At 40.4% G+C, this 20,783-nt stretch overlaps 1 protein-coding gene across 1 annotated transcript in view; it reads right to left on the bottom strand.

Moving 5' to 3' along the window:
* Positions 1-20,783, bottom strand: part of kif4 (kinesin family member 4) — a 154,235-nt gene that overhangs the window by 60,608 nt on the left and 72,844 nt on the right. Inside the window, exons 18-22 of the mRNA XM_026242831.1 lie at positions 14,491-14,601; positions 14,296-14,379; positions 8,841-8,954; positions 5,721-5,876; positions 5,116-5,213 (exon numbers count right to left, since the gene is read on the bottom strand). Of these exons, the coding sequence (XP_026098616.1) occupies positions 5,116-5,213; positions 5,721-5,876; positions 8,841-8,954; positions 14,296-14,379; positions 14,491-14,601 (563 nt within the window). The remainder of the gene's footprint in view (positions 1-5,115; positions 5,214-5,720; positions 5,877-8,840; positions 8,955-14,295; positions 14,380-14,490; positions 14,602-20,783) is intronic.

Genomic DNA, 20,783 nt, shown 5'->3' on the forward strand with positions numbered 1-20,783 from the left:
TGTAAACAGGATTAGATCGCTTCTTTTGAACCAGAACTGATACTCTAAATATGTCTGCTACCACCGCTACATTATTACAAGAGTATCGTACTGATCCAGGGACAATAATTTAAAATAAAAATCATTAAATAAATTATTTAAAAATAATATAAAAATGCTGTGTTGTCCATAACAGCCTACTATAGACACAGCCAGTTTTACTCACTTAAATATTTGTCATAAAATTATTACTTCATAATAGTATTAGAGTCTTACACACATGCTATACAGATAATAGATTCGTGCATTATTTTGAGTGATGACTGCTATTATTAGAGTGGCTTGATGGAGCGCAGGAGATGCAGATAACATGATATTGACCCTTAAGAAGCTTTCATTAATGCTGTCACGTAACAAATCTGTCCAAATATAAAATGAAATGAATAGATAATACATTGAAATAAAAATGTAAAGACTGCACAACTATTACAAATTGCGAATCTAAATAATTGGGAATCATGAAAAAATTCTAATAAAATAAAAACATGTATCTATTATCTATTTCATGTATCTATTATAACATTTATGTAGTTTTGTTTACTTGTTTATATGACGTCATTACATTGCCGTCTTGCCACCAGCCAATCGCTGCACTGCTGATCATGGTTTGGAGTATCGATACATATCCCCTTTTAAGCCAACACATGAACACGCAATTATCTCAGATAACTCAATCCAGCGATACTAATCATACACAACAGGTGTGTTCGAAGAACCCAATTAGCCGGATCAGGATTAGCACGATGATATCATCTTGGATGTGTCATTTGATCTCGGACGTAATAAGCGACGTACGAAGAACGGGCCCCTGTTCCTCTCTTGTCCTTCTCTGCCTCTCCTCTTTTGTATCCTTCCATTCTCCTCCGTGGGAGGCGAGAACGGTGAATTGAGCAGGTGTCGCTCATTTTCAATCACTCCACTAATTTACTGTCAGTATAAATCAGATATGCAATAGTAGTAGCAGTAGTAGTTTTTTTTTTTTTTTTTTTTTGCTTTGTCAGCATCTATGGCTATCTTCATAGCAGAGTTGGGTTAAAACAGGAGCTACATTAAGCAAAAAAAAAAAAAAAAAAAGTTAAAATTACACAAGATTTTTTTTTTAATTCTCACATGCACAACAAAAATGTTTGATATGCATTTTAATTTAGCAGCATATGAGTACTGAATTAGCATCTCATTACCCTTGAATAGGCATAAAAAAAGCCTTGTTCAGACTGTCATCCCAAACTTTTGTGCATTTGTTGTATTTAGATGGTGTGAACAGCAACAAACTATATGAAATCAGATTTTTGCAAATCTGTTTAGACTATTCAAAATCAAATTTCTGTAAATGCTTTTCAGTCTGACTTAGGGATGTCAATGATAAGAGATGCAATGGATTAAGGCTGTCATGGTCGGTTAACTGATTTAATGTTGGGCTGCGTGCAGCTCATGCGCAAACCACGTCCGAGAGGCTGTGAGTGATGGTATATATAAATGCATCATTCATTCATAATGTACCAATTAGGCTTTTGATGCGATTTAAAAGCAAATAAAAATTTAAACAACACAAAGTTCTTCAACATGGAAAGCAACAGAAATGTAGTAAGTCATTTCCCAAGATAATCGTTTCATATCGTGCACTTTTCAGGGCTGTGGGACACAGTGATACACAGTCTATTAATTTCTACAATTTGTTCATTTGTTCCTAAGACTTATTAATTTGTGGCAACTGTTCATGTTCTATAAATTTTGTTCCTTAATCCATGATTAAACTGAATCGCTAAATTAAACAAAGCGCTATATATGTATAAATCGAACAAATTCTTAATTCATGAAAAAATGGTACGCTTTAAGGAATTGATGAAAAATTGGATGCTTTAAAGAAAATGTATAGCCTATGTAAGTAAAAGGCCTAAAATAAAAATAAGTTTGTATTCATTACAAAAAGAAAAAGCTCAAAGTTCGATGCCAAGCGAGATATTTTATTTAACAGAATTCGCCTACAACGAACGACCAGTTTGGACTACATCCCTCTAGTTCCTGCAGTAATGGCGTCACTAAAACCATTTTTTTACTAACCATCGCCCACAAGAATACACAAAAAGGGGGCGTGGTCTTGTTGCACTCCAACGGAAAACAGGAAAAGTTGCGTTTGTGTTTGTCGCCATGTAGTTGAAATGCTGTTATTTTTATCTTGGAGTCCAATCACCTTTGTTTATTCTTCCCAGGAACACTGTACTTAGACATCAATGGTTACAATTTAACTCTGTTCCCGAAAATTATAATCCACAGGACAGCTTCCTCAATCTAAATCAGTTTAATGCTGGATTCGCACAAAGATTATTCTTGAAAGATGGAGCAGTTCCCTCTTTGTCTGGAGAAGGTGTTGTTTATGGACCACATCCGGAAAGTGTATTTTATTATTTAAGTTAGTGCGTTTAACAGTTTCTGTAACTTATTATACAAAGGGCAACGCTGTTTATCTTTGTTAACTAGATGGTAGGGCTGTGCAAAAAAAAAAAAACGAACGTGATTTTCATGCGCATCTCGTCAGTAAAAGCGTTCTGTGATTAGAAGTACATCTCCAGTATGTGCGTTCAGATCAGGATTTCCAGGGTTTCAAAACAAATCCTGCCCACTTGCTTCTCAAAACTACTCCAAAACTAGCCCAATCGCACTTCCAGGAGGGCAGCATGCTGTCGAATCACAACACAGGAACCGCTGGCACAATCAGAAATCGTTACGTATTTCTGAAGGAGGGACTTCATAGAACAAGGAAGTCATCAGCCCGTTTTTATGACCGTGAAAACAGCGGTATACAGATAAGTGAATTGTGTGAAAAATACTGTGTTTTTTTTTTTTACACGCGAAACATAAACATGTTATATTGCACACTGTAAACACATTCAAAGCTTTCAAAAAAATACGAAAAACGTGGTCTTTAAGATCCAAGGCCAGCCGAGAGACATAGTCCCTCCAGCATGTCCTCGGTCTTCCCCAGGGCCTCCTCCCAGTGGGACGTGCCCGGAAAACACCTTGCCAGGAAGGCGTCCAGGAGGCATCCGGAACAGATGCCTGAGCCACCTCAGCTGGCTCATCTTGATGTGGAGGAGCAGTGGCTCTACTCTGAGCTCCTCCTGAGTGGCAGAGCACCTCAACCTATCTCTAATGGAGCGCCCAACCACCATTCAGAGAAAGCTAATTTTGGCCACCTGTATCCGGGATCTTGTCCTTTCAGTCATGACCCACAGCTCATGTTAATTTATATTATAAATAATAGTTTACGTTCAAATATGGAAACATTTGGATTTGTGCTGAATGAGACGTGAGCAATAATCTCCAAATCTAGCCAAATTTGCGCTCATTCAGTCACAATCTGCTCTGTAAATGCGCAGATTTTTAAATCCAAATAGGCGAGTGAGATCACTTCCGGCGCTTTCCCCGCTTGCGCAGACTAATCCAGAGCATACGCACACGTCACATCAGGAAGCACTTGCGCCCTCAGATCAGTTGGACATGGTTGTGTACAAGAGGTAAAAACTATATAAATACTATTCGTTTTCTTACACAAAACGCTCGTTCCTTGTCTTAGGTCATCAATGTGTACTTACGATGGGGAATTGTTTTATTTGGTCTCCTCTGTGCATGCTCTTTGAGGTGGTGACCATAGACCTCTATTATATGAGTCACAGACAAGAACGGTTTGACCTAAAAATATCAAAATGGGAAATACTGCGGAAACAAAAACACCTACATCTTGGATGTCCTTTAGGTAAGCTAAAACATTCCAAAATTTAATTTGAAAGTGAACTATCCCTTTAACTTAAAACTTTGATTTCAGACTATGGCTATATCCAATTTGCTACCATGTCATATTGATGTCGTATTTACTGTGTGGTGTATGTAAAATTAATCTTACCTGATCTTTGAGAAAATGATTCCCAGTGCACACAGATTTACCAGATTATTGTTGGATTGTTTACTTGGTGTTTTTCAACAATTTATAGAGAGTCAAAATTATGTAAAGTATGAATCCATTTAACATTTATTTTTAATTTAGCTCAAAATATTTTTCTATTTTAGTAAATATAATATAAAATAAATATAAAGTCCATTGCGGAAATTATGTATGTTACTTACCATTGAAATAAATTTTGATTTTTTACAAGCTTGTCAATTTTGTCACCAAAAAAAAATAATACATCTGGTGACCTATAATTAATTCCATATACAGTGTTAATTTTGACAGTAAACTGAAGCCCCACTTTAGTTAACTAGGACTTTTGCCTCCTACACCACTGATTATTAATAGGTAGTTTCTTTCATCCCTCCGTAGTAGCTCCCTGTAGCATAGAATACGCAGGGGATGTGTTCTATATAAAACTTAATCTCTTCCCCTACACTTTTTAGGGCAAGGGTGTTCACATAGATGTTGTAAAGAGGCATTTTGAAGAAATCTGAAATTCTATTAAAAGAGACAAGAAGGTCACATCATTTTGGATACATTTTATTCTTATCCAAATCAATGTGAGCATTACAGAGCACTAAACTCTTGCAATGTCTGTTTCATTCATACTCTAAGCAGGAAGCGTTCTCAGACAGTCCAAAACAGACTCATAGAAGTAACAGAAGCAATAATAACTTTTGACATGCCAGGAAATCCCTAATATGAACAAAAGCATTCAGCCATTGCTGTAGCTAAGCTGAATAACAAGCATAAACCATAACTTCCATATTTTCCAGACTATAAGTCACACTTTTTTTCAGTTTGTCTGGTCCTGCGACTTAAAGTCAAGTGCGACTTATTTATCAAAATTAATTTGACATGAACCAAGAGAAAACATTACCGTCACAGCCACGAGAGGGCGGCTGTAGGTGGTCATGTTTTCACTTGGTTCTAAATAAATGCGACTTATAGTCCAGTGCGACTTATATATGTTTTTTTTTCCTCGTCATGACGTATTTTTGGACTAATGCGACTTATACTTAGGTCGAAAAAACAGTACTGAAATGTGAAGACAACAAACAAATTCAAAAATATATGGTTTATTAATTATACATTGATTCACTGTGGTCAGTTATAGTATGACTCACCTGAGCCCCATCTCAGTCTCTAGACTCTCCACTTGCTTGCTGATAGAGGCCTCTAGCTCACCCTGGCCTTCCAACTCTGAAATTGTCAGTGTACGACGCTGAGAAAGAAAAAAAAGCAATTAAAATTTTCAAACATTGAGAAATGCATTAAAACATCATGTTGTACACCATATAAATTGAGTAGTTTAATTTAAGCAGGGCTCTGTGTTCTTAAACGGTTGCATTATCAGCTCACCCAAACATACAGAGCAGCACAATCTTGGAGCAGGTCCATTTACATGCAGACCATTTTAAAACACAAACCGTAACTTTAATTCATTAATGATCTCCATCTCATCTCAAACTCGGTACTGTCTAAAGTGCATTTCCAAGAGAAAATATCATATATTATTGTAATTTTATTAGAGTCCCCTCATCAAATATGTGTCGTTGACAGACAAGAATGGATTAAAACTGCTCAATTGGATTAAACTGATGGACAAGTACTTCATTTTTGTTCTGAAGATCTTGTGGGTTGTCACATGGGTCTACCTTACAAGCACTGTGACACAAATGCAGTGAGCAGTGTGCTAGTATTCCATATTGAACATGTGTGCCAGCCTTACCCTAACTTTGGCTACAGGTCTCTCTCCTGCATCCATCTGCTGCCGAAGCTGAGAAATCTCCTCTGCTAGCATCTTCCTGTCCTCCAGCAGGTCCTGTAGATGCCGACGGGCTTCTTCTGTGCTCACAAGCACTTCTACTTCATTCAGCAACCAATTCTTAACCAATCAAAAAACAATTGCAACATTTAAATTTAAGATGCAAATGCATGTACATTTATATTTTTGTCCTGTTTTCTGAAGTTCACAACATGAACTTGCACTTAAAGCTGCAGTAGGGAACTTTTGACGCTCTAGCGGTTAATAAACAGAACTGCTTGCGTCTTGCGGAAGATTTGCATTGTAGCTGGAACTACTTGTCTCTGTTTATGTCTATGAAGAATCACAAAGGTACTGGGTTACTCCGCCGCGGTACCCCAGAAGCAATCTAAAATAGTATAATATAAAACACTTATTATAGGTGCACCCTAGTGATTCAGGACAAGCTAAAAACACGGTTTGGAAAATGGATTCATGGTGTACTCGCTTATTATATACATTTTTCTACATTTTGAACACAAAGTTTGTATGGTCCGTAACTGCAAATGGCAATGTGACCACTGGGAGGAGCCAGAGGAGCTTGATTTTTTCACAGATTATCTGTCTCATATTCTACTGTCAGGACATAATGACAGGTTTAACAAATATGTAAAAAAAATATATATTTACAAAAGTTACCTAATGCAGCTTTAACTTAGAAAGTTCTTTAAAAATGATGTCATGATTTTTCCCCCCAGGTAAACTGCCTACTAGAAATCTTTTGTTGAGCAAGACCAAAAATTAGAGCATATAATTATGGTACCATGAAATCTAAATCACATCACAACTACCGTAATCAGCAAGATCAGCAATTCTCAAGTATAAACAAGAACCTGAATAAAAGCTTGCAGCAGGGATTTATTTGTATACGAGTGAAAACTTCCTATGGGGAAATCAATGTAACTATATGAACTTGTGTAAAAATGCATAATGTTTTATTGGAAATAGGGATGCACGATATATCGCCCACCATATCGATATCAGCCGATATGTGTTAATTTTTCTGTTATCGTTATCAAACCGATAAGATAATTTTGCTGATATCTTAGAGCCAATAAATAATGCATTATTTCCTGCAGAGACACTTCAGATGTGCACTGTTCAGCATTATGCTTTTAAATAGCTTGTTATATCATTGGAAACACTTCGAAAAGGATAATACACTGAACTGCAACATGTGCAGGGCAAGTGTGTCATATTATAATGAGATTATTAGCTATTGTAAAACAATTTAACAACTTTAACAGTAATATTGGACATAAATTAACATGTTAAATAGAAAGTATTAAAAACAGGTAAGTTCACATATTTGAAGTTTTTTTTTTTTTTTTAAGAATTTAACTGATGCATCGGTCATGCAGCGCTCTGGACCGCCCACCTCATGATGAGCTCGACGCACCGCCACAGAAACAAGAATGAGATGAATTCTAACATAACTGTGGCATTAAACTCAGTAAGTGAGGGCTTGTTTAAAATACTGCACATATATAGGTCGTTCAGATTACTTAAATGAAATACCTTATATCTACAGACGATGTATGTCTGTTTGTAGATGGAGACTTGTTAACGGCCAAAACTATGTTTATTGCATGCATCACAGTATGGAGTGCATGAAAATAATAATAAGGGGGCAGAGCGAACTTATCCATAGTGGTTCTCATGAATTCCTTCTACATCATCACCACATAGTGTGCGTTATAAGTAATTAGTCTTTAAGAGCAGGACTTCGTGAGAACCACTATGGATAAGTTTGATCTACCATCTTATTATTTTGTCTTTATTTGTAACGCCAAGAAAGGTGTTTCTGGTATCAGTGAGCGCGGAGGGGAAGTTGTTGCTACTCACAGACTCTGCTGCCGAGTGAGAGAGATGTTTCACCCGATTAAAAATGAAGCAAGCACAGCATATCCGCCAAAAATCAACCTGCAGCAATGCTCGACGCTTGGATCGCCAAGCTTTACTTATGTAGGTCTAATGGCAGTAAATAATATGATGATATGACCATGCAGTCAATACAGATATTTAATAAAAACCTTTTTAAAAAAAAACAAGCACGGCTGTAACATAACCCATTAAAAAACGCACACCAGGTCTACACCGGAAAAGAGTGGCGCGATCCTACAAAAGACAACAGAACCCAGTCAAGTCAAGTCACCTTTAATTATATACAACTCCAATTCCAATCTTTGTAAAATGGCACAGCTTCTTAAATCTTAGCGTCTTAGTCAGTCAAGCATTAAATTATTGTATTAAGCACTATTTAATGATATAACTTTAGTTATTAGAACTAAAACTTGGTAACCATGTATGAATGTTTGAAGGTTTTTGTGGGAAAAAAAACTTATAGATCAATTATTATTAAAAGATAATACTATAACTAACCCTATACAGCACGCTCTACCTTCATTCCGTGGCCAAAATAATTCAGTATGTTTGTAATGTTATGTTCATAACGTAGCCTATAAATGTATATATATATATATATATATATATATATATATATATATATATATATATATATATATGTGTATATGTATATGTATATGTATATATATGTATATGTATATGTATATATATATATATATATGTGTATATATATATATATATATATATATATATATATATATATATATATATATATATATATATATATAAATAAATAAATAACAGGAGAGTTTCAAAGTGGCTTAGGCTATCGTGCGTTAACTTTTTCCTTATCAAATGCCAAACTAATAACATTGTAAGCATCTTTAATTGCTGCTTTCTGCTGTGCAAATTTTGTTTGTGAGGAAAACAACAGTACATTTTTGTGAGGTTTTACATCGTTTTCAAAATTATTCCGATATTATCACTAATATTCGATATATCGCTCAGCTCTAGTGCCTGCTAATATTTTTTAATGGAGCTAACAAACTAATAAGAATAATTTTATTTTTATTAGTCATCATTAATAAATAATATTAACTACTGCAACAAAAAAAAGATAAACAAATGACAAATAAGGAAAACAAACCAAACTCTTTTTTTCCTCTCTAAGTTAGGTACCTTGATTCTACTGCTGACACCCTCTGCTCCACGGTTCTGTACTTCTTTGCGTTTCTCTGCAACTTCACTCCTCTTCTGTAGAGCATCTTTCAGACGCTTGTTAGCAGCAGCAGCCTGTTGATGCACATTTAAGATTACACCTTACTTTATAGGGAAACACTGTAAAACTTAGTGGCGATGGTGCCACTGCTCTGAAATGTTAGTCTGGAGTCCTGAATTACTCTGTGTGTGTGTGTTTGTTTGTTTGTGTGTGTGTGTGTAGGAGCGGAACAAGCTCCACCTCAGACATTGAGAGCAGATGACAATGATGACAAAAAGGCAGCACGATGTGCAAAATTTAATTTATGTCATTTACAAAATTGTATCTCATGCAGTGTGTAATGTAAACTGAATGTGAATGTAAATGATCTGTACGATCTGCTATCACCTCCCAATATAAAGAATCAACTCAGCCTAAACGAGTCATTAATACATTTGCATAATGAGTGCCCATGTTCTACGTTGGCCGGCTGTGAACAATTTGACCCCACCCACAAACATGTCATTCTACTCTCTGGGAGTTTAACGCGGGATTCACAAAATTCTTGCTGCAGAAAGATGGATCAGTATACTGTTTATTTGGACCAGCTGCTCCACTGACTCACAACCTGTAAGTATGATAAATAATAGATGTGTATATTTTCTATATAGTTTAAAATACAAAACTATTGAAATAGGCATATTGTTTCTGACACTGCTGTAAGCCGTAGACCAAATCACAACAGACTAGGCTATCTGACCAATTTAGAGCAGAGCAGGCTCCCGGAAAGAAGGTTTTAGAGAGACTGAATCTTATAACTCCTTTGAATAAATCCTTTGAGAATTGCTGGAAAATTATTGCATATTATATAATATAAAATGCATATTTTGAGAAAACTAAAGCGGTTTTTTTTTTTTTTTTGGACCTTGCATTCATGTGATCCTTATGTAGGAGACTCCCAAAACAATATTAGGAGCTGTAAAAAATTCATAAAATGGGCACTTTAATATTTATCATAATTTCAGTTTACGACACTTCATATAACAAAAACGTCTAAGGTTACGTATGTAAACCTGGTTCCTCGAAGGAACGAGACGTTGCGTCGAGAACGATTGGGGAACGCCCCCAGCGTGACATCTCTGAATCATGTGTGTAATCAGTCCAATGGATGGGCGAGACGTCATAGGCGGGTGACGTCAGAGACAAGGAAGCATAAAAGCCGGAGAAACACAGCCGGCACCAGCCTCAAAGGATGAAGCAAGCGCCTGCCAGAGATGCGGGAAGTGTGGCACTGCGACGCAGCGTCTCGTTCCTTCGAGGAACCAGGGTTACATACGTAACCTTAGACGTTCCTCTTCAGGAACTCGAGCTGCGTCGAGAACGATTGGGGAACGAGAATGCCCACGCCGCCAGACTTACAAATCTCTGCCAGTGTGGGAAACGAGAACGTACTGGAGGCCTCAGCGCACCGCAGAGGAAACGTGTAACAAGGGGGTGTCTGCCCACTGACTGGCCACAGAGAGGGGCGTGGTAGGCCGCAATGGCCGCCACGTAGGCCTTCAGGGTGGAGTGGGTCAACCCTGCGGAGAAACGGGCCTGCAGGAACTCCAGCACTGTACCAATCGGGCAGTTAACTGTGTCGAAAAGAAGTGAAAAGTTTCCACCTCAAGGCATATAGTTTTCTCGTAGAGGGAGCTCTGGATTGGAGGATGCTCTCAACAACCTCGGTTGAAAGACCGGAAGCTACGAGTTGTGCCCCCTCAGGGGCCACACCCATAACTTCCACAGCTCCTGGCGGGGGTGGACTATGGTGCCCTCCGCCTGTGAGAGGAGATCCCTCCTGACGGGAATCTCCCAGGGAGAGCCGTCTAGGAGTGAAATCAGGTCCGAGAACCATACTCGTCCCGGCCAGAACGGGGCTACTAACAGCAGCCGGACTCCGTCCCGGCGCACTCTGTCCAGAACTCCCGGGAGCAGAGCAATCGGGGGAAAGGCGTACAGACGAAGCCTTGGCCACGTCTGTACCATGGCGTCCAGCCCCAGTGGAGCTGGATGAGTCAGAGAGAACCAGAGGGGACAGTGCGATGTCACTCGAGTAGCAAACAGGTCCACCTGAGCCTGGCCAAAAACTCTCCAAATCTGCTTCACCACCTCGGTGTGAAGCCGCCATTCCCCGGGCCTCGGCCCCTGCCTCGACAGGATGTCTGCTCCCATATTCATATACCCAGGAATGTGAACCGCTCTGAGCGAGAGGAATTTGTCCTGGGCCCACACAAGGATCTGGTACGCTAGTTTGTTTAGACGGCGTGAGCGCAGACCTCCTTGGTGGTTGATGTAAGAGACTGAGACTTCTAGCATCTCTAGGCAATTGATGTGCCATGTAAGATGGTGACCACTCCACAGACCGCGGGCAGGGTGGCCACTTATGACCGCACCCCAGCCGGTGAGGGACGCATCCGTCGCTAGCATCACGCGGCGACAAGGAGCTCCCAACACCGGGCCCTGAGACAAGAACCCAGGCTTCCTCCACATATCCAAGGCACGTAGACAGCGCCGCGTGACCTTGATCATGCGAAGTGGGTTTCCCCTCGGGGAGAACCGCTTGGTCTTGAGCCACCACTGTAGGGGTCTCATGTACAGCAGGCCAATAGGCATCACGTTGGACGCAGCTTCCATCAGACCCAGCAGTTTTTGAAACCGCTTGACAGTGAGTGACTGGCCTTCTCTCACTCTCGCGACTGCGGCGAGGATCGACTCGATCCGAGCAGGTGACATGCGTGCCTGCATCGTGGTCGAATCCCACACCATGCCCAGATAAGTGGTTCTCTGTACTGGAGAAAGCACACTTTTCTTGGCGTTCAGTCTTAACCCCAGCTCTCTCATGTGGGCGAGAACAACATCTCGATGCGAACCGCCATCTGCTCTGATTGAGCTAAGATCAACCAATCGTCAATACAGTTCAGTATGCGGACACTTCGTGCAAGGCCAAAGGGAAGTACTCGATATTGGTACGCTTCGCCCCCGAAAGCAAACCTCAGAAACTTCCTGTGTAGGGGAAGGATGGAGATATGGAAATATGCATCTTTTAGATCTATCGTGACAAACCAGTCCTCGGACCTGATCTGAGACACAACCTGTTTGAGTGTGAGCATCCTGAACTTCAGTCGATTGACTGAGCGGTTCACTAGCCACAGATCTAAAATGGGACGCAACCCCCCATCCTTCTTTTGAACAATGAAGTACCGGCTGTAGAACCCTGACTCCCTGTCGTGAGGAGGGACCACCTCGATGGCCTCCTTCCTCAGAAGAGCGTGCACTTCCTGTTCCATAACCAGAGCCTGCTCGGGACCCACCAGCGTGGGTGAAACCCCGTTGAATCGAGGATGAGGAGAACCAAACTGAATCGTGTAGACTCTTTCTACAGTGTGCAGGACCCATTGAGATACATTTGGCAGTAGTTTCCACGCTGCTAAATAATCTACTAAGGGAGTCAGTCTCTCGAGACTGACCTCTGGTGTAATGAGAACGGCTAGCTCGGTGCCCTGTAATGGCGGACCGGCAGGAGACAACCGAACTAACCGCTCTAGAGACCTCCGCGGAGGCGGCGAGCCACTCAGCACCGCTACGTTTCTGGGCGGTAACTGGGCGTGGTGCTCGCGGGAGACCGCTGCGCCCTGTAACTCCGGCAGGGTTGGCAGAACGATCTCCTGAGGGCACTGAGGCGAGACGGACACCGTGTAATGCGGTGTAACCCGCTGCACCACAGAGGGGACGTCCCTCATAAGCCCCGGGCCAGTGGCGTCAGGGCTTATTGGCCTTAAATACGGTCCGCAGATCCAGCTTAGACTTAGAGACACCCGACCCAGAGCATCGTCTGGACCCACGGCTCCGCTTAGCTGGAGGAGCATGTGAGGCGACACTCTGTTTTTGTGCCTCCCTGTATGAGGAGCTGGTACTCGGCGAAGGCTGCCCCCGCCCGGCAGCCTCCGGATTTAGAGAGCGACGTGGGAGGAACCGCTGGAACGCCGCCGCCTGCTTGCGAACCTCCTGGTACCTGTCGACGACAGAATTAACAGCGTCGCCGAACAGGCCCGAGGACACAAGCGGGGCGTCCATGAGACAAACTCTGTCCTTTTCCTTCATGTCAGACAGGGTGAGCCACAAATGTCTCTCTGCTGCTACCATTGCTGCCATGGACCGCCCAATAGCACGAGCGGTCTCTTTGGTAGAGCTCCGTAATATCCTCAGATCTCACGTGCTCTTGCTCATCTAAATCTTTCAGCAGATCGGCTTGGTACGCCTGTAACACCGCCATGGTGTGCAGACACGCACCAGCCTGAACGCTAGCGAAGGCTCCCTCGGTGAAGAGAGCCCTCCTGGAACGGAGAACATGCAGGGCAAGCCGCTCGCAATGCGGGTAGTCAGCTCTCTCTCTCGCCGACTCTGCATGCTCCGCTCCCAGGCAAACAACGCACAAACTGTGTGTATCCCCGCCTGAGATATAGCGAGGACAGGGAGGAACACACAGTCTGAAACGCTGCTTGCCTTCGCCCATTTTGTGTTTTGTCTTGGAGGGTGCTTTTGGCATACTTTTGGGGATGACAAACAACACTAAATAAGACTCACAAACGTAAAGTTTCTTTGAACAGTACAGACACACAGAGAGCGCTCGCTGAAGACAGAAATGCTGGTGCCGGCTGTGTTTCTCCGGCTTTTATGCATCCGGGTCTCTGACGTCACCCGCCTATGACGTCTCGCCCATCCATTGGACTGATTACACACATGATTCAGAGACGTCACGCTGGGGGCGTTCCCCAATCGTTCTCGACGCAGCTCGAGTTCCTGAAGAGGAACAACAGCTCTTTCTATGCATCATCCATTATTATGCCATTTCTACATCATTGCACATTAACGGTTTCAATCTGATCAAGTGTTTACATGTCCTCTCGATTAGATTAGAAAAGGTCTATACTACCCATTCTAATTCAACCTTAATTTAATCCAGGTTGAGCTAAATCTATTCAGTGAGATTGAGCCATTAAAGCATTTGTTCTATTTATTCATTTGTACAACAGCTTGTAATGTGTTCATTTGTTCTAAAGTTAACTTATATTTGATAATATTTTAACTACATTTATAAACTTTTTTTGCTAGTAGCTTTTGGTGTGGTAACAATATTCGAATCAAAAACTGTAAACTAACTTGTATCTAAAATTTCGGTGTTATATAGGCTTATGTATTACAATGAATAATAACATGTGTCAAAACAAGAAAAACAATAACTTTCACTTTTTGTGGCTGGGCCGATAAAAAATTTGGCATGACGAGTAAAAACTTGAACCATTATCATATGAGCAAGGTGATATGATATATATCTAAAAAACTGCAATTACAAATTACTTAAAATGATTTAAAGCATTTGGGAAAACAGCTCACCTCCTCTGTCTTCCGACGGAGCACACTGGCCTGTTTCTGGAAGTCTCTCTCCAGTTTGAGCATCTCATACTGTCGTTTACGATCCTGAAATATATATTAAAAAAAAAGTGAAAATATGAAAAAAAAAAAAAAAAAAAAACTTTACACAACTTCTGTCATTTTAACAAAAAAAGTTTGATTAAGATAGACTCTTACTTTCTCTTTGAGCTGCAAAACTTCTTTATCTTTCTTTTGCTTCCACAAACGAAACTTCTCAGAGTCTTCTTTCATTTGCCTCATGAGCTGCACCCGCTGGGACTTCATAGCCTGCACAGATCAACCAATATATGGTGTATGAATAAAACTCAGTCTTTCCACAAATTATCAATTTATATGCAATTATTTTTTTTTATTTTGTATGCTGCTATCACTTAACCACAGCCAAAACAACATTATTATGAGTATTTGTAGTGTTTGGTTAGGATAATTGATGGGTGGTTACACTTCATGTCTTAAGAGACCCTTTTAGAGTTTTGACATTTGCTTATACGTTTCAAACCTGCCCAACCACCCACATTTATATGGGTGCTAAAGTTATACCACTATCAAGAAAAGTTTAGATAAATCAGCTCTCTCTTGTCTCCCCATCAAACTTCAAACCCATTCCAAACAGGAGTAAATGACTCCCGTGCCGGGCACCAATGGCCTGACTAGACCAGTGGTCTGTCTCCACAATTTCAATACACAACATACACAGACATTTTCTTTATTTTAGTCTATAATGAATCCGTTACAATTGCATCTGGTACATGAATGTGTTGTTTGTATGTTTCCCTATTACATTAGTAAAGTTTTCTCTGTTTATTTGTACAAGTTAAGCTCTAAATGCTTATATTTACATGTATGAATGTATGTCTGGTTTAATATCTTCTAGATGTTTCGTTCAGTGTCACCAACTGATTAATTTATTGCTAAAAGTTGCTAAATTACGTTGTGATGTCATTGCGTCACGTGATGAAATCAATGCCAAACCATGATACAAAACAGCATTTTTACATAGAATTCACAACGAGTCCTATTTTATTTCCCAGGTTTTTTTTTACCTGTGTTTTAAATTCAAGTTCAAGTTCATTTATATAGCACATTTAAACAGCCGCTAGACAGACCAAAGTGCTTTACAGAACAAGCATATAAAATAAAAGCAGCAAAACACACATAAGCACATAGAGAACAACTAAGCTAAGATTAATTATAAATCAAAGAAACAAATGTAAAATAATAAGAACAGTCTAAGAAAAGTAATCAATACGCTAACGAGAATAGATACGTTTTGACCAGAGACTTAAAAACAGAGAGGTTGGGAGCCGTTCTGATCTCTAGAGACATGGTGTTCCACAGACAAGGCCTGCCACCGCAAAAGCACGCTCCCCTCTACGCTTAAGTCTGACAGGAGGGACTACCAGCAGCGCCTGGTCGTGGGATCTGAGACTTCTGGCCGGAATGTACGGATGAATAAGTTCAGAGAGATAAACCGGTGCTAGGTTGTGTAAAGATTTGAAGACACAGATAAGAATTTTAAAATCTATTCTCTGCCGGACTGCTAACCAATGTAAAGATCTGAGGATGGGAGAGATATGATCATATTTGCGATGATTATGGATGAGTCTGGCCGCAAAATTTTGGACTAACTGAAGACGGGTGATTTGAGAATCTGATATACCGCAATATAGTGAGTTGCAATAATCCAGCCGACACGTGATGAAAGCATGAACCGCCATTTCCAGAGTTATTGGAGTGAGAAAGCCTTTGATTTTAGATAGTTAGCGAAGTTGGTAGAAACCGGAACTGACTACAGATGAGATGTGTTTATCAAACTTTAAAGACTGGTCAACAAGAACACCTAGATTTAAAGGGAGATAGACCCACCAAGTCTGGGCATGTGCACTGGGACCTTTCACTCGGGCTGAAAACAATGACCTCGGTCTTATCATCATTAAGAGACAGGAAATTTTGAGCTAGCCATGCCTTCACCTCCTCTAAGCATAGATGAAGAGAGTTTAATGCTGCAGGATTATTGTGCTTGATTGGAATGTCAATTTGGGTGTCGTCTGCATAAAAGTGAAATGATACACAGTGTTTCCTAAAAATTGTGCCCAGCGGTAGCATGTAAAGAGAACATCGAGAGGGAGCCAAAATAGAGCCCTGTGGAAGACCACATCTCAGAGGTGCCATGGAGCTGGAAAAGTTTCCCATCTTTACTAAAAACTTTGTCAGTAAGGTAATACTGGAACCATGACAGGACAGAGCCTTTTATGCCCACCCACGTCTCCAGTCTAGCTAACAGAGTAGGGTGGTCAACGGTGTCAAAAGCCGCCGACATATCTAGGAGAACTAGAACCACAGTGTCTTCAAAGTCAGTGGAGAGATAAATGTCATTTAGCACTCGCAGGAGAGCGGACTCAGTGCTGTGGGTAGTCCTAAACCCAGATTGAAAGACCTCATATATACAGTTATTTGACAAAAAGTGTTGGAACTGATCCAACACGATTTTCTCTAACTTGGAAATGAAAGGTAGGACAGAGATGGGCCGGTAATTTTTTAAAACAGAAGGATCCAGTGAAGGCTTCTTGAGCAGAGGAGTGACCGTAGCCACTTTAAAGGGGGGGGGGGGTGAAATGCTCGTTTTCACTCAATATCCTGTTAATCTTGAGTACCTATAGAGTAGTACTGCATCCTTCATAACTCCAAAAAGTATTTAGTTTTATTATATTCATAAGAGTAAGATAGTCTGTACCGATTTTTCCCGGAAAAATACGAGCGCCTGGAGGCGGGATGTGTGGGCGGAGCTAAAGAATCACGAGAGCCAGTAGGCTTTTTGCGTTGAGAGCACTGATCTATACATATAATATAGATCAGTGGTTGAGAGCGTTTGGAAGCTGTGACAGCTGTGAAGGCTGAAACTGAAGGAGAGCAGCAGCAGCAACGACTCGCTCCGAGTGGGGCTCGAACCTGGGTCTCTGATGGGAGGGGACGCACTAACAAGGAGGCAGAGATATTTTAAGCAGTTTTACTCACCGCCTGTGGTTCCAACACACAATCGTGACCCTTTTTCGTTGGGATTGCATCATCCTTAAGAAATAAACGATATGCAAATCCGTCGTCAAACTGGGCTTTGTTTGTAAAACAAGCATTTTAGAAATGCAAGGAACAAACACTTGCACAACTCCGTTGATGTTCTGTAAAAATAAACTCCATCCACTGGTCCCTTAATGCTATTTTTTCTTTGGTAATCTGTGCAGGGTTGTCTTGCCCTGGCAACTAAAAACACACTTCTTTTGTGACATTTCGCGACGCTCTCGCTCTGGTCAGTGGATGTCTGTGCTCTCATTTCTCTGCTATATGGGAGCGCGCGCTCTTCCGGCAAACGTGCCCTCAGGACCCATATAAGGAAATTCCGCTCCATCTAACGTCACACAGAGCCATACTCGAAAAAAAACTTTCCGAAACTTGTGACAAACCGGAAGGAGTATTTTTGGAACAGAAATACTCCTTCAAACGTACAACTTAATTTTTGAAACTTTGTCCATGTTTAGCATGGGAATCCAACTCTTTAACAGTGTAAAAAACTCAGTATGCATGAAATAGCATTTCACCCCCCCTTTAAGATTGGCCGGAGCATAGCCAGTGCTTAGACACTTGTTAATAAGGGATACCATACCTGGACTCACAGAGTTGATGATTAATTTTAAAAATCTCGGGTGAATGATATCATTTGGGCAGAATAAAGGTTTGAGCTTGGTGCTCACATCCTTCAGTGTCTGGAGGTTAATGGGAACAAAAGCCTCCCAAACACAGGAGGTACGCGGCATAATAGGGGGGAGAATTAAATTGGGGCAGATACTGATTCTTAATTTAGTGATTTTGTTAATATAAAAATCTCTGGAAGTCTTCACATAGAACATCTGAGGCAACAGACAATTTAGCAGATGGGTTTAAAAACAACGAATGACAGAAAACAAGACCTTAGGGTTAGAGTGATCGGATTCAATTAAGTTTGAGAAGTATGCGGCTTTAGCTGATTTAGCAGTGTTCTGGTATGCTGTAAGAGTCTTTGAACATGCGGAAGGAGACACTTAGCCTGTCCCGTTTCCATTTGCGTTTGGCCTTTCTACATATTTGTCTTTGGTGACGAGTGTCAGATTTTGCTGAAGTTGTTTCAGATGCAAAGCTCATTGGAGGATCTGCCTGTTACTCTGCTGACGTAGGATGCTGGTGTTTTAGCAAGTTGGGAAAGAGAGGTTGTGAATAAGGTAAGCCTGTCGCGATATACACTTACATCATGTAGGTTTCTCTTACTGTCACTATGTTACACACTAGGTTAGCGCGGGAGGTGAAATTTTTGTATGTTTTTGTTTGATTGGTTACAGTAAGGTTAGTTATGGTGTCTTGTACGCTGAAGATGTTTGTTCCTAGATTTTCTGTTTATATATAGTTTAGTCTGGTTAACTTTAGTTGGGGGGGGGGGGGTTTGTTTTGTTTAGTTTTTTTTAATTTAAGCATCTCTCTCGCTCCTTCCTCTCCTCCAATTTGTTTTCTGTCCATTATTCATTTGATATATATATTATAAATATTACTTTACTGCTTCATTCTCTTTCAAGCACTGTAAAAAGAAAACAACATTAAAACCTAAATTGCTGTCTGTTTTAGTGGCTGCAGTTTTTCTTTCCTGGTGCGGTTTCCTTTCCATGTTGAAATTCACACACAATTTTAAAATTTGTATGTTATGTCTCATAATATTCCTAGACAAAACATGATTTATTTAACTGGGGCGTAACACAGGGAAACCAGATAAAACCTCTCCCAGACCCAAAAAGTGCGCTTCTCCTCACTTGCGGTTCCCTGGAGACACTCATCACCTTGGAAACCTCATGACTCCCCTTCTGGGGGGAGTCCAATCTTCTGGCAGTTTTCTGCAACATTGTTGAAACACCCTATTTACTTGCTACATCATTAGAAGAATGCCATCTACGCTAATATTTGTCAGTTTCTCTCTTAGGTCACCGTAGCCACCAGATCCAGTCTGTATCCAGATCAGAGGGACACTGCAGTCACCCGGATCCAGTACGTATTTTTTCTCCATTCTTTCACAGATGGAGTTTCGGTTCCTTGCCGCTGTCGCCTCTGGCTCGCTTAGTTGGGGTCACTTCATCTACAGCGATGTTTAACTGAACAGAGATGACATCACTGAATTCAATGATGAACTGCCTTCACTTCGGAGCATTCCACCCATGGATGAAATGACGAAGCTTGTACTCCTAACAGGATTCAACAGGAATCTACGCATTATACATGCACCGGGACACTTAACTAGGTACCTACAGAACCAATGCAAGTAACCACTTGTTAACTATTTAGATACGCTTCTAGCCTTTGACCCCTTTTAATTAAGGTGATGTGATTCTTTGATTGTTCTTAACAGGTTGTGCTTAGCTGATGAGTAAATACTACTTTTATGCCCTACTCTCTCGCTACCTCTCACTACAGTGCACTCACTCTCTCCATTTATGCTTTCCTTGTGTTGGCATCCATATTTAATGTGTGTATGTTTGTGTGTAGTCAGATGTTGCATGATCGTCTGTATTATATTTTAATAAACATCTATATGTATTCACACTTGGTTGTCCATGTTTGTTGCTCACAGGATGAGGTCACTAACGTTTCAGTTTTGTTACATGATCTGGAAGCAATGTTTTAGTAAAATTATTTTCCGTGGCCAGAGAATTTTTTTTTTACTTCGAGTTAATATACGATTAACATTGTCTGTACTGCGGACAAACAAATAATTTTATTGTACCATTAATGCTATAATTCTACAATTCACCTCACTTTGAGATAATTTGCTACATGCTGTAATTTTACTGAAAAAAAAAGCTATTGTTTAAAACTATGTTAGCTTGAAGACACATTTGCTTTAACCCTCTTTGGTACCGTGTTGCTTCCAGGCAACATAGCCTATTTTAGGTATTTTTAACTAAACTAGAAACCTATTTAGTTGATAAAAGCTATCTCAGAGTAGGAGAGCAAATACTAATCAATAAAAATGCAGGAAGTGCACATGTCACATGACTTCATATTTTCTCTAATGAACAGTGCATTTATCATCCATATAACTGCCTACAAAAAAAATCTGAGTCACCTTCACTGGTAAGTAAAGTATTAAGAAAAACTTTACATAATATATCATTAAATTTAGGAAATTACAAAAAACTGCATGTTGCCTTGAGGCAACATTGTATTGTAATGGCATGGCATAATGCCACGCAGGCATACTAGGTTAGAATACAAGTATATGATATGATGTAAAAAAAAAAAAAAAATTAATATCTGCGCATATGATTTTCTGTAGTAATTGCTTCCTCAACTTTTAACAGGTAGGTCCTTGTGTGTTTGAGTGTGCAAATTAGGATATAGTTATTGTGATTTTGAATGTTTTACCTTGAAACAACAGT

Source organism: Carassius auratus, unplaced genomic scaffold, assembly GCF_003368295.1.
Source record: "Carassius auratus strain Wakin unplaced genomic scaffold, ASM336829v1 scaf_tig00002276, whole genome shotgun sequence".
Taxonomy (NCBI): Eukaryota; Metazoa; Chordata; class Actinopteri; order Cypriniformes; family Cyprinidae; genus Carassius; species Carassius auratus.